The following is a 15793-nucleotide window of genomic DNA, read 5'->3' as shown; positions in this document are numbered from 1 at the left end:
ATGGTGCTTACTGTGCAGAAGTTTTTTTTACAAAGATGGTTAAAAAACATATATTTAGAATATATTTTTCCCTTTCCATCAAAACCCAAATTTCCAATTCGTTTGTAAGTTCATCCATATCCTTATAAGAAAGGATATATTCTCTTCTCAGTGTCTGCAGCCATATTAGCTTGACCCACATTTCAAGCATTAATGTGAGGATTTAGATACCATTCCCTCTCTAAAAGTTCTAATAATTTGGGAGTTCCATTCCCTAAAACCACAAGATTAAACCACAAGAAAGCCGCTAAGTTGGAATTGTTTTTAGACAGCTTTGGAATATATTACCAAAGGGAGATCAAACCTAAGGGAAAGGGTTGCCAATTGCCAAGTCCAAACAGGAATATCTTCTAGGCCTGGGTTTGTCTTAGAGTTTCCCAATCTATATCTTTCTTTCTTGTGTGTATATATACACCACTAGATTGTGGTTATGGCAACCCTACTAAAGAGAACATTTGGCCCTTTCATATCTTCCATTGCATACTACTCTTACTTTAACAACCAAGATCATCACCACCACCATCACCACCACTACGAAAGCATCATAAACAAGAAAAGCAAACACAACATGCCAAGGGGTCGGCCGCTTTCACTACAGGTTCACTTTCATCTCCGTTGTTTTGCTTTCGTTCTTTCAAGGTTTCTCATGTCTGTAGCTTGAAAGTTCATCATGCATGGCTTCTCTTCCTATGTATGTCCATGTACACATATATATTATATACACACACACACACACATATGTATATGTACATGCCCTTAAAGTACTATTTGTTTTATTCATATGAGAAACAAAGAACAAAAATCTTTCTCGTCAAGTGCGGAGAGAAATCGATTTGAGAAACCTCGTTTCAAAGTGGTAACATCATGTTTTGAGCAAACAAAGTTCCCAACCATGAGGGAGACCTCAAACCATCCAATTTTGTTAATCATGTATGTACTGATTTCTTAATTGATGACGTTTCTTGTAGCATAAGAATAATCATGATTCATGAGGTATAGGTTTAATCTGCATCCCAACATGGCTTTTCTTAATTCCTTTTTAGCTTCTAACTAATAACTGCTTAAAGTATAAAGCTATTTAAAAACAACAAAAGGAACGAAGGAATAAAAAGAAAGGAAGGAAAAACCAAAACATGCTTTTTGCAAGATGAGAACAGGTTTTGAAACCGTGTTTGCTTTACAGACTGTGGAGCTCATTGTCAGGATGTGCTGCACTGGCTGTGAAAGAGTTGTGAAAAATGCCATTTTCAAGCTCAGAGGTACACTCATTCATTTTCTGTTTTTGATAATATTATTGATTTTTCATCTGGGAATACGGGAATTACAGTGTACAAATTGTATATGTTGTGTGTTCAGGGATTGATTCTGTGGATGTGGATCTACAAATGGAAAAGGTGACTGTAATCGGTTACGTTGATCGCAACAAAGTCCTCAAGGCCGTGAGGAGGGCTGGGAAAAGGGCCGAGTTCTGGCCCTACCCTAACCCTCCATTGTACTTCACATCTTCAAGTGACTATTTTAAGGACACAACCAATGAATTCAAAGAGAGCTACAACTACTATAAGCATGGCTACAATGTTGGGGACAAACATGGAAATATTCCAGTGACTCAAAGGGGAGATGACAAAATTAGCAACATGTTCAATGATGATAATGTCAATGCTTGTTGCCTTATGTAACTCTGCTACACAAGTAAACAAAGCTTATGTGACGGAAATATATGTGGCTAAGAGAAATATATATGTAATTCATATTTAGTAGATATGCATGGTTTAGATGGAGAGAGAAAATAAATAAATAAATAAATTTGTCAATCTCCATCGTAGTGTTGTACAATATGCAGGTTTGGTTTCATGCTGAATATTTGTAGGTGGGGAAAATATCAATGGAACAATTCCAGGACTTGATTATATGCAGCTTTTGTTCCATGATCATGTTTTGTTTTGTTTTTATGTCTTTTCTCCCTCCATATTTCATGATTTGGATTAGATTATGACAGCAGATTATTATGGCATTTTCGATCGAACAAATACAATGGTTTATAGGGTGGGACGATTAGAAGAACTTTTATGCAACAAGTATATATGTCATTGTTATGCTGAAAGTCAAAATAGTATGCATATGCTACAATAAAATTAGGTAAGCCGCTGTTAGAATTTCCTATCTATAATTTTACTATTTATTTAGATATAAATAATTGTAATATACAATAACAATGACATACCCGTTGCATGAAGGTGCTTCTCAGCATCTCATGCACTACCCCCATAAATTGATCTTTCATAAAAAGACATACACTTGCTAGGAATGTTCCACTTTTGTCACCGTCCAACAACCCTACAAGGTCGTTGTTCCTTAGTTGAGAAGGCAAAGTGAAGTCAAGTCGAAATGGTCTAAACTCTTACGATCTGCAAAGAATATTAGAGATGTCCACTTTATTCACGGAATACGGAAGACAACAATAAACAACTTTCCAATGTTTCCTATTTCTGAAATATCTTTGAATTGGTGACATAGAGGAATCGAACAGCAGGCTTTGGGTACAGTTTTATCAATTGAGTTACAAGATTTTTACTATAATAAAATCTTTGAATTCATGTTTTTTGTATGATTAATTCTTTAGAAAATTAGATTAATTCGCATCTATACATACTAGTTTATCAATGATTTATAGATTCTAGTTATGTTATTGAAAAGTGAACCCGTTTATTGTAAAGAAGTAAAAAAGGACTCAAAATTCTATCCAAAAAAAGGAGACTCAAAATCGTTGGGAGCCGCATGATCTCATATTTGACACATGCCAATATGAGATTTAAAAATTAAGTGAATTAAGAATAAAGATCAGGAGAGAAGAGAAATCGAACCCATTAAAATAATATCCAATGTTGTATGAATTTCTACTAAATAGAATTTTTTTTTATAGTTCATTAGTTAAACTTATATATTTTTATTGTGCCCGTGTTTTAGTCATTGAGTCAATTCGATTCAAGGCTTTTGAACGGTTAGATTGAGTGCTTGAAAAATCACGGTTTGAATCAAGGCTTAAATGTTATAATAGTCCCCGTGTTTTAGTCATTGAGTCAATTTAGTGCATGTGTCTTCAATTTGGCAAATTTGATCATTGTGTTTATCTTCGTTTAGCCAATTAAAGACATTTCTATATAATTTTTGTAAAAAAAATTATAAATTATTATAAACTTATTTATAAAATTATAATTTATTTGATTTAAAATATTCAAAATGAAATAAAATTAAAAATTAAAAGAAAAATTATTCTCCTCCAACCTCCCCACCTCCTTCCTAACATTACCCCATTTCTTTCTGTCACAACCTTAATCAATTTTTCAGATTGGAAGTTTTATCTTTTATGTGTTACTTCTTATTGATTTGCAATTTTCTGTAAAGAGAAATGATAATTATATCTCATATGAATTTTTTTTATGAATTTTTTAAAAGAGATTGAATGAAATGTTCTTAATTAGCTAACAGAGGAAAACACAAAGTCTAAATTAGCCAAATCGAAAATACGGAGACAAAATTGGTCATATGGCTATAACACAATAACCATTTTGACATTTAAGCCTTGATTCAAACCGATCAAACGTAGACACCTCATATTACCCATCACTTTTTAAATTGTTTATTCAACATTTGAGTTTTGTAGAATCGTTAAGACATCCAATATTCCTTGTTTTTATTAGGTTTTTTTTTTCTTATTTTTTCTTTTTCCAAAGATTACCTAAGAATATCTAAGAATTCTCATAGCACTTGCCCACTCTGTCGAGCTATAATCGGGTGAGGCTTGCGATTTGTTACGTTCTTGTTTAATGTTTATGATTGACTAGGGATAACAATGGATTTTGGTGACATCTTTTGTTTTTTGGGCTCGAATAACTCGGAACATTAATCTGTGAATGTTTCCTACGCGAGTTACTTGAGGTGTGTGGTCCTCTGCATCTCGTATGGAAGAAAAAAAAAAGATCAATAGAGTGTATTAACGAATGAAAGTTTCTTTTTGAGGCCACTGTTGTTGTGAAATTAATACTGTAAGAGCCTCATACATAACATACTTCTGCACAGGAAATGCTGCTGTTAAGGGATCGAAGCTCTATGTTGACAATTCTGAAATTGTTCGGGGAAAATGTAGCGATTCGACAATAGGAAGAGAAAATCAAGTAGATGCTGAATTATTCTCTTTTTTCAGGCGTTAATTCAGGTACTTCATCTACACCAATGCTTGAAATTTTTCTCAAACTCAGCTACCATATACTGCACTGGCAGTGACTTGGAGCGGTTGTAGTTACAAATTTGCTTTTTGCGAGAGTGGCTTAACAAATTTTGATCCTTAAACAGCAAAATCTCCGGCTTTCCATTCACCTAAACATAATGCTTTTCCAGTTTCTCCCTTGAATCCCATACTGTCAAAGAATGTGGATTTTAAAGGCAATTGTTCTGTGAACGATTATGTGCATCTTCATCACCTGCTCTCTGGTGAAGGCAAAGGGATTCACCGTGATGAAAGTCCCAATGATAAAGGAAATGAAGGCTGGCAAAGCTCTTTCTAGTGAGGCTATAGGTCCATTACTATTGGCAAAATCTGAGTCACTAATTATTTTAACCAATATATCTGATGATTTAAGCTTGGAACATCTTGGCGTTAAAAGAGATGTTTCTCTAGCGTGAATGAATCTGATTTGGATTCACCTTGTTGGAAAGGAACCTTGGCTTCTTGGCAATCCCCATTTGGGTTTTCAAGTTCTGAGTTCAGACTGTTGAAGATGCACAAGAAACGCGTAATAGTTTGAATCCACTGGCACAACAATTTTTTCCTTGCCATGCTAAAACGATTGTACATTATCATGCGAGTGTGTAGGAGACGGTTTCTCATCTTTCCAAAAGTGTGAATCTTCAGCTGTTGTTTCATTCTCCAAAGGGCATGGACCTTTTGATGCAGCAGGATCAAATTCTTCCATATCGATTTATGCCGATCAGTCTTCCAATGACAACCATGAAGTGGAAGGAGCTTATGGTCATAAGCATGACAACCATGAAGTGGATTGATTTGTGCCAATCAGTCTTCCAATACTTAATGTGATGCATGAAATGTCAGAATTGCTTGTTCAAAATTGTCCAAATGATTTAGATTCACTCGATGAACATAAGCATGACATGATCCAGCATATAATCACTAATCTTTCTATGTGCATCCAACAGAGGCCTGGAGGAAAGACTCCAATCTCTGACATAACTCTTACAGGCACTCCACACTACCCTAATAAATCAACAGTGTTCCAAATGGTAGGGGTATGTATGCGTGTCCATAAATTTTGTGAATCTGGTTTGAATACGATACTGAACTTTGTTTTCCTGTTTTACATTTTGAATCTGATTCGTACTGAACACTGTCAAATTTCTAGGCAGATATTTGTGCAATTTACTCGTGTGCTAAAATATAAATTTTGCTCTCCTTACCATATCAATTTCTACATGCACTTACATTTGAATTCATACTTTTGTTGTGTTGATTACTTGATTTTCATTCTGTGAGAGCATTAACCTTCATTTACATACCTTTATTTATCAGGTTTAGTTTATTTAATGTTATTGCTTACAGTAATAGTAATCGTTATAGTTTGATCTGTGTCCGCCCTGGAGCTGGTTGACAGTACTAACATCATCATATAATTTTATTATAACCAAGGTTTTCTGGTTGCTAATGGTTATTGTGCTCGAGACTGCATGCATGTGTGTATGTTATGTAGGTCTCAGAGTCTAAATGATGTATTTCAGTGCTCATACACGGGATTTCAAGTAACAAGGACAAAGGATTACCAGAATTGCTATACAGAGCGCAAGGTTAATTCTCATGTTTTCACTGAGAGTGTTGGGTTCCTTTTCTTCACATAGTGGTGTAGACACTGAGAAAAGCAATGAGATCATTCAGGTATAATTTGTGACCAAATGCTATAAATTATCATATCAGTGCTTAAATTTTGTTTCTACTTGGAAACTGAAAGTTCACAATTGTAATCATTAAATTCGGAGTATGGGCAACGCGTTGAGAGGCAATCATCTGACCACTGAAGAGTTAGGCCCACAAGCTCCAGTGTATAAAACGTTGTGGCTAGATGCTGAAGCAGAATTACGTTCCATGAAGTAAGAAACTTGTGTCTAAGGCACACAATTGGAAATGCGTGGCCGCGGATTAGACAAATATAAGGTGAACTACTTCCCTTCCGTTCTTCTGTCTTTCCGTTTTTAGTTTGAATTTGTTATTTTCTGCTCTTTTAGGTGACAGGCAAGATTAGCAAGAGATATACACTAGCTCTAGATGTTTTATTTTGATACTACAAGGAGGGGCTGCTGGTGTTGGAAGCTAGAGACTCTTCACCTACATTTATGTGCAAAACGTAGTCGAGATGCAGTATAGAGTAGTACTACGTACTTGACTTGTTATAGAGTGACTTAAATTTCATGTTCAGGCCGTTAAAACGTAAGGTTGATAATTCTAAGTATTTGAATGAGGGGAAACAACTTTTGCTGGTACATAATGGTTCAAGCATTGCCTGGAAAATCTGTTTCTTCTGGACCATATGGATGTGTTATCCTACGGACAATTTCGCAAGGAGACAACATTCGTGTAATTAGGACATGGCAGGGATTTTCTGAAATCAATCACTTGAATAGGGGAGAGTGACCTCAAAGAGGCACTAAATGTACAGCCGTACTCATGTGACCAAGTCACATGATGAGAGAGAGCGTATGTGTATACACTTGGTGATAAGGCAAAATGTTCACTCAAATAGGGGTCTTTTGTGATGTTTTTATGTTTGCTATTGGAGAGATTCTATGTGGGTCATGTAACCTATGAATCTTAATACATATTGTTTTGTTCTATAAATTTTTGCTTTTATCAGTCTTTCAATTGGTACCACCCAGTAAAAGTAATTCAAAAAATGATGTAAAAACTTACACTCTAGAGCAACTTGTCTGCACTGGGACATTATAGTGAACCTGTTTTATGTAATTCATTTCTCTGTAGTTAGAAACACGCATGCTTGTGTTGTTCAATTTTGTTAAGTTAGAAAGTTTTACATCGATAATAGCTTAGTTTAGTTGAGTTAACTTCATCATTAACTAGTTACATAGTACAATGGTTCAGTGAAATTTTTTTATAAGTGAGAAGTTTTAAGTTCAAATATCGTAAATGACAAGCTCGATATTAATACATATATTAAATAAAAGACTGGAGGGTGTGGGAGTAGACGACATTTAAGCATTTGATTATAGAAGTTACTGTTGGGTCATGTGGTACCACATGAAAACATTATGAAACATTACTGCAGGCTTAGCCCAGTGGGAAGTGGGAAATGGGATGGGGGAAGCCGATGTACTAGACCATTCACCCACCAAGCCGAAAGTGACAGGTCATGGCAGTGGCCCAGTGGGGACTGGGAACTTCCCTCCAAACCCAACCTTCCTATTTTGTATCCATTATTTACCATAGCCCCTGTAATTAAATCACCATCACCATCATCATCATCGTCTTTCTGAACCTATACATCAACCATTATACTTAATTTAGGTACAATTTTTTATTTTTTTATTTTAAGAAAAGCTGTGAAACTCAGTATATTTAGATTATTATTATTATTATTATTATTATTATTTTATTGTACTTCTTTTAAGATTTTTATTTAGCCATTTAGTTGCCGGCATGTTATCATATCATTCTATACTATAACAATCCATAGTATAGAACCATGCTTAAGCTTACGGCCAAATTTGGATTGTTGTGTTTAAAAAAAAAATCTGTTTTTATTGTGCTATAAGAATAATCAAATGTAAAATAAAGTAGATGATCTTCTAATAAACTGTATATTTAAAAATGTAGCGATTATAAAAGATAGTGTAAAAATGTTTGGTGAATTTAATGTGAAAATAATATAATTGTTTATAATGACAAATAAATATGGTAGTGGGGTGGTGGTGACGACAACAATGTCGATGGCAATGGTGGTGATGGTAGCGGCAATGGTGGAAGTATGGTGGTGGTAGCGGAAATGGTGGAAGTATGGTGGTGGCGGCGGCAATAGTGATGGTTGTGGCAACAATTGTGGTGGTAATGATGGTGGTTGGGGTGCAAATATAACAATAGTGGTTAGGGAGATGGTAGAGGCCGTGGGGACGGGTTGAAGTTATGGTGGTGGTGATGGTGGGAGTGTCGACAATGATGGTGGTGGTGTTGGTTGCTATTGTGGTGGTGATTGTGGTGACAATTGTGGTAGTGGTGGTGGTGGCAACAATTGTGGTGGTAATGATGGTGGCCGGTGGTGTAAGGTTAGTGTATGTAGTGGTGGGTAATGCGGTCACTTTGTTCTCGAACGGATAAAATGTGTGTAAATGAATAAATAATGTCATTTTTTAAAACTAATGAGGGTATTACAAGAATTGAAAAATATTCATTAAAGGCTCAATTTCACTTTTTATAAAAGGAGCTTTTAAATACAATCTACATGTTGCTTTTAAAAGCTATTGTATGAAGGCTATTACTTTTAAACAAGATTCTAAAAATGCTAGACGTTAGTCGGGTGGTGGGCAGGGCCTAGCATCTAGGCGGCCTAGGCGGCTAGGTGGGCGTCTAGGAGGCCTAAGCGCTAGGTGGGCGTCTAGGCAGCCTAGGCTGGGAATCATGTAAATTTATTGTATATCTTGTAAATAAGTGCCTATTTACACTTAAAAAAAAAAAAAACTATACTCGTATGGATTATAAAAGAATGACAAAATGCAAAAATAGAAATAGAAGAATACACAAAGTATCCATCCAACAAGTTCAATATTTGGAAAACAGTAAGCATATAATCATAATAAGGAGTATTCTTGGATTGGACATAGACTAAATTATTTAACCTTGTTGTATTTAGTTTATTTCTTTTCTTTGTATGTATCCACTCAAAAGTTCTCCAATTCACTTCTCAATTGGATGGACTTGTAGTCAATCCATCATTTACAAATTAGGTACACCATTTCCATAAGTATACCGCCATGAAACTAAAAAAAGAAAAAGCCACAATTAATAAAAAATATATATATATAAAATCACCTAGGGCTGCTTAGGTGCCGCCTAGCTCTAGACCAATTTTTTGAAACAATTTGCACTAAATCGAGGCGGGCCTTCACCGCCTAGAGCCTAGGCCGATTTTTAGAACAATGCCTTTAAAATAAGCAGAATATTTATTTTTACCGATTTTTTTATTACTTAATTTTAAAGTGAAGGAGTTTTGATGAAGAAAATAAAAAACAATATCAAATGGAGCCTTATGAACGTGGGGAGCTTACAATGAGTCGTTATCTTCCATCATTTCTCAGGTCTTGTAAGCGCCATATTGAGCTGGATGCATGTATGTTTCCACAATTCAAATCTTTCAACACATCTTAATTGGCACCATTCAACCAATAATAAATTAATTACCTAGTTAGATGTCATCTCATACACAATCCAATTCTTGCAATACATCTTACTTGCCACCATTCAACCAATAATAGATTTAGATGTCATCTCCTCTCCTACAGTTCCATGCCATTAATTTGACACATGCCAGTAGTGACTCATTATCTATATATTTTATATATGTAGCAGCCCTTTATTTCCTTAGTAAGTCTTGGAACCGCTTCATGCTAGTATAAATAGGGACCTTCCTTACACAGTTTTCAAACAAGCACGCCGATTGGTATAGGAAATTAACTTAGGAAGCCGGAATGGTTTTGCATTCAGAGTGTTAGTTCATAGAGGCATATTATATATATATATATATATATATATATATATATATATATATATTATCTATGTAGTTTGGGAGGAAAGAAAGTGAGGCCCTTTTGTGAAGAGCGGTAGAAGAGTTGTCTTGCTAAGGTTTTAGTTATCGATCGAAGTGAGTGATTTATATAATAGTTTAAAAGCTTTTTTTATTTTTAGATAAACGAAACCATGAATTATTATGAGATTTGATCTATTTTCAATTATCTATTTATTTTCAAGTCAAGTATGTTTGAGTTCATGTAATATTTATGATAGGATATATACACAATCTATTTGGAATTACTTGAAATCATCTTGGAGTATGAGAACTTTAGTGTTGTGTTTTATGAGCAATAAATGTATGGCACACCAAGACACCATGAAGGATAAACAACACATGAAGGGCCGTTATGATATGAAATTATGTGGCTAAAGTTCTTTTACATAATTATGACATTTTCTAGCTTGTGTAAAACGACATCGATTGGCTAGCACATTACATGTTCTACTCACTTGGAGCGGTGGCGGTTGCTCATCCCTCCCGCTTTCATTTTTTAGAAGAAACATCTGACAAAACAGAGGCCACTAGACGAGCTGAGATTGTGTTATATTGACTCCAAAAGCGGGGTGACAAAAGCTATCCTTAATAATCAATATGTTTTCAACTTTTTCATTTGAAAATGGTCCATAAACTTTTGAAAGCGTTTTATAAGGACAAAGTGGCTCTATAACACAAGTAATTTTTTAAAGGCATTTTGATAACCTTAACCAAAAATGCTCTCTCTATAGGCATGTGACAACTTATGTGTCTAGGATTATGTACTTATGTTGAAACATAGACAAAACCCACCAAATTGAATTGTACTCGTGCATAAGCTGACATTTTGGTGTCTACTTGACATAGTCTACAATTGGAAAATTAGTTATTTATTTAATTGTTTGGATTTGGGCTTATCATGTTAGAGTTAGGATTTGTTTCTTTGTCTAACAATCTTTTGTTCACTTAATAAAATTATATTAATTTATAATTAGTTTGGTCATTTGTTAGTCATGCGCTCTAATATTCAATTATCATGCTCAATTCCATGAAATTAACGGATTTAAACTGTCCCGCTACTAAATCTATCAACTTTTGTAAACGACGTTGCTGACAAAAAAAACAATTATTGTTGTTACACTAGTACAAAAAACAGTTTGCGCGGCGCAGGTCCTTCGTCGTGCAAAATCAAAAAACATTACCTAAAAATTAGCCCAATGAAACCTTCGTCAAGCACCAACCGTTGCTCCAAGGCAATGAAAGCAGGTTTGTGCGACACATGTTACTTCTTCGTCGTGCAAACCCTTGTGTTTTTATTTTTTTTTGGCAAAAATATTTTTTATTTAATTTTTAATAAATATTGTAATTAAATTCTAAACAATATTTAATAAACCAAAAAAAAGTATTTAATTATAAAATATATGAAAATGTACATAAGATGTCCGAACAAAAAAAGAAAAAACTACAACAACTAGTCTTCTAGGTTTGATACATTAGGCTACTGGGTATTGGCTGGGTGAAGTGGCTGGGAGGTCGAAGGTGGAGCAAGATTAGGTGCTGGCATCGGGATTTGGAGGCCGGACATATGTAAGGCCCCGTACAATAATACTCATCTGCTCGCCCGGGGAATCTGTGATAAATTTTAAAGACTATCTGAATCAATATTTATAACAACTAAAACATTTTTCAGGAGGCCTAGTAAACACTCTAGTAAGCAGACATTGTAATCAATCAATGGTACCAAAACTTCATTAGACTAATTGATATGATCAAAGTACCGTACAAAAACAATTTACTTTGTACAAGTCATTCAACCAGACACATGACCATAGAGACTAACTAGTAAATAGGTAAGAAGGTAAGAGAAGCAACTGATGCTGTTAGGCCCATCATGTTAAGTCGAGATCTAAACACCTTGAGAAATGCATATTCAAATTCCAATAACCAGCAAAAGATAGCTTGCATGGTTCACCAGCAAAAGATAGCTTGCATAGTCAATTACCCCAGGGTCCTTGATAGTATTTAACTTCCTTCACAAGTAACACACCTTTTTTCCTTTACGGATTAGTTCCTTTGGTTTTTCGTTAAATCAAAGGGTAAGAAGTTTGAAATGAAATCATGATCACACAGGATAAACCATAAACTATCAACTCTATATAGAAGACGATGCTAAAGTGCATCAGCTCTATGCATATTTTTTTTAAATAAATAAATTGTGTAATTAATGGACAATTAAAATCACAAATAAGAGAAAGAGCAATATCCGGAGTTGTGTCAACAATCGGAATGCGTATGATTATTAATTAATTAAGACTCATTATCTTAAGCAAAAACAAACACCAACGCCTAGATTCAAGTCTTATTTAAACATCGAAAGTCATGATAATATAGGTTCATGAGAAGAATAAGTGAATGAAGGAGGTGTCAATATATATGAATTGTAAGAAAGAATGTGTTGAAATCTTGAAATCTATGTAAATTATGTGTTTTGTACGAAATGGAAGAAAAAGAGAAAATAGTTGAAAGAAAATGCATTAAAATTCTAGTTCATGACTGAAGATATATCTTCATGATGTGATCTTGCTAATAAGGGTCTTTAATAAGTCCTAGTTCATGCATAGTCCTAAGTCCTAATTTTCAATTCAATTCATTATCACGTTAATGTTAGGGACTTCAATTAAAATTTGAAAACTAATATCGTCTCATGCAATGAACATTAGTAACTAGGGACCGGACACTAATTTTTTCAAAGGAAAATCTTTTTTCATCTTAAGATGTTGTGTGTTCAAGCAGCTGCGCTGTTGACAAAAGAAAAGTTTATCTTATAGTTACCTGACAAAAGTAGATAGTCTTGTCAAACCTTATCCTCCACAGTCTACACGGAAGCTCAAATGTTTTCTAGTAACACTATCGAAAGGGGAGAATGGCACGTTTACTTACCTGAAATAAGTATTCAAATTATTCTGATTAATGATTATTTCTAGGTTTATTAACACATAAGAAGTAACAAAAGGATTCTTAAAGAGGATTTCCTTGAGCCTAAGTTATTATCCATGATTACAATAAGAAGAGATCAAATGTAGATTTCTTTCTTCTTCGCATGGTGACTTATCATCTGGACGGTTGCATTGCATCCTGTTTGTACCATACTTGACCAATCCCGAAACTACTGAGCACCGGTCAACGTTATACCATCAAGAACCCATAAGAGTTTCCCTCTAACCAGGAGGCCAATCACAATGCGACACGTGTCGACATCAGAAGCCAATCATAGCGCGACACGTGTCAACATCAAAAGCCAATCACAACACGACACGTGTTGTTTGTACCATACTTGACCAATCTCGAAACTACTGAGCACCGGTCAACGTTATACCGTCAATGACCCAGAAGAGTTTCCCTTAAACCAGGAGGCCAATCACAGCGCGACACGTGTCGACATTAGAAGCTAATCATAGTGCGACACATGTCAACATCAGAAGCCAATCACAACACGACACGTGTCAATGTCAGAATGAAACTAGAAACTCTCTTCTATAAATAAAGATCATTCTCTCACAATATTTCCTAATGACATTTGTACTAAATCATTCACTTGTACTCACTAAAGGAGAGTTTGAACCTATGTATTTGTGTAAACCCTTCACAATTAATGAGAACTCTTCTACTTCGTGGACGTAGCCAATCTGGGTGAACCACGTACATCTTGTGTTTGTTTCCCTGTCTCTATCCATTTACATACTTATCCACACTAGTGACTAGAGCAATTTAGCGAAGGTCACAAACTTAACACTTTCTGTTGTACCAAAGTCCTCACTGATTTTGTGCATCAATATTTGGCGCCATCTGTGGGAACGACACTTATTCTCACTCTCTTCAGCTTTGTTAAGCTGGTTTCCACCATTCGTACACTCTCTTTTGACCAAGCATTCCTCTCCAACATGGGAAGCGAAGGAAGTCACAGCACACAGAATGTCACCCCCCTTGCACCTAGTGCGAAACAACGAAAGAAGGAATGAAATAAAGAAGGTTACTCTTCAAGCTAAATTCAATGAGCTAGAAGCTCAGGACAACAAGATAACAATGAAGAATGAGGTCCTCCAGGAGCAGTATGAGAAGTTATTTAAGACGCTCCACGAAACTAGGCATACTCAAACACGCGAGCTCGTTGCCCTTGAGGACATCAACCATCATCTGGGTGCCCTTCAACACGGAGGGTCACCTTCCTTCGACATGGGTATCCCTGATAAAAAGCGAGCTAATCATCAAAACATTGATCAATATGAGACATATCTCAACCCAGCTGCTTTGATCCGAAGCAAGAGAAGTGGAGGAAAACACTTCATAGCAGAAGGGTTGGAAGGATCGAAAACCGTTTATCGTGACTGCCGAGACTTCCTAAAGCAACGTCGAGAGAATCCCCTCCACATATGCTCGAAGATCAATGACCCAAGGGTTTCTGAAAGACTCGGTCCACTCCCACGACCCAGGCCAGCTGCTAATTTAGGGATTGAACGACAGGTCCCAAAGGAACATGAAGGTACAGGGGACTCTGAGGTATTCTGACAGACTCGCCCTAGAAGTCAGTACGGCAAGTCCAAGAAAAAATCACACGTTTTTGCTCAAACTTTCCCCTTTGTCCTACAACTCCTTGAACACCTTAACCTGACTGGAACTAACCCAGGCCTGTCCCTCTCACAAGGAGGATCCTCGACACCCTCTTCAAGCAAAGACAAAACAAAAATTTGGTTTACAACTCTATATTGGAAAGGAGGACCCGATTGAACACCTTAACCTCTTTGAGTCCACCATGGCATACCGGATGCACACCAACGAAAAGTGATGGTTTTTCTTCCCCTCCACCCTCTTTGGCGGAGCTCTAAACTGGTATTGCCGTCTTCCACCTGAGACGATAGACTCATTTGAGGAATTGAGGAAACTGTTTGTTTCTCAACACATTTTTAGACCGATCACTTGCATTATGCATATGACTTGTACACTATTCGCCAGAAGTCGAATGAGTCACTACGAGAGTATGCTGATCGCTTCAGCCTTGAGTATTCTCCCTGCGTTGAGGCAGATGACAAGACTACCCTCAAGGCCTACGTGATTGTTTCTTCAAGTACATGATCAATGCCAACACTTGGAAGACTTATTATGAGGTGATGGCACATGCTTACAACCATGCCTCTGCCGAGGCAAAGACATATCAAGGGAAACCCTCCACAGCCACCCCTTATCAGCAAGTAGGTAGTGGAAGCCAGATCCAACCAAATGAGAAGACCTCGACCTTCCAAACGACAACAGTGCCTCCCCCTGCCTTACTTAATACTTTGCCAAGTCAATAGACATATCAATCTCAGGGCAAAAGGAAAGATTTCCATCTTCACCAGTCTCATTTTAGTAAAAGGAGTAAGGGACACTACCGCGATAACCAAGGGTATCACCACGATAATCCCCGACCCCAGGCAGTCAACATAGTGGGTCAAACACGTGTCAGGACAGCCCCTACCCTGAGGTATGAGGCATACACACCTTTGAACGCCACATGTGTGGCCATTTACCCCAGCATAACACACCTGATACCGAAGCCAAAACTGAGACACCCGGATTACAAGTCCACGAAGAACACAGGCACGTTTTGCTGCTACCACGAGTATAACGGCCATAACGGTGAGAAGTGTATCACCCTTCATGATCATATTGAAGCTTTGGCACGTGAAGGAAAAATTGATCAATTCCTCCTTCACTCTCCAAAGGGTAACCGTAACCAACGCCAGATGAATGTGATATATTCCATAAGTGGTGGCACACCCATATCTAAATCTTCCAACAGGGCCATGAAAAATAGTGAATGAGCTTTAAGGTCTGGTCACCAAGTGTTTCATGTGGAAGACATCAGGGGAGGCAAGCATCAA

General features: G+C 36.5%; 1 protein-coding gene and 1 pseudogene across 1 annotated transcript; both read left to right on the top strand.

Moving 5' to 3' along the window:
- The first annotated feature begins 209 nt into the window (after positions 1-209).
- On the top strand, positions 210-1949 carry LOC126598620 (heavy metal-associated isoprenylated plant protein 30-like). The gene is made up of 3 exons (XM_050264988.1): positions 210-637; positions 1223-1298; positions 1396-1949. Exons 1-3 carry the CDS (start codon positions 470-472, stop codon positions 1716-1718), a joined length of 567 nt encoding a protein of 188 aa, XP_050120945.1. The 5' UTR covers positions 210-469; the 3' UTR covers positions 1719-1949.
- A 2269-nt stretch (positions 1950-4218) lies between these two features.
- Positions 4219-6955, top strand: LOC126599109 (uncharacterized; annotated as a pseudogene).
- The last annotated feature ends 8838 nt before the right edge of the window (positions 6956-15793 follow it).

This window comes from Malus sylvestris, chromosome 14, assembly GCF_916048215.2.
Source record: "Malus sylvestris chromosome 14, drMalSylv7.2, whole genome shotgun sequence".
NCBI classification, from domain to species: domain Eukaryota; kingdom Viridiplantae; phylum Streptophyta; class Magnoliopsida; order Rosales; family Rosaceae; genus Malus; species Malus sylvestris.
Note: the sequence above shows the minus strand (reverse complement) of the source record. Positions and strands in the feature narration are given on the sequence as shown.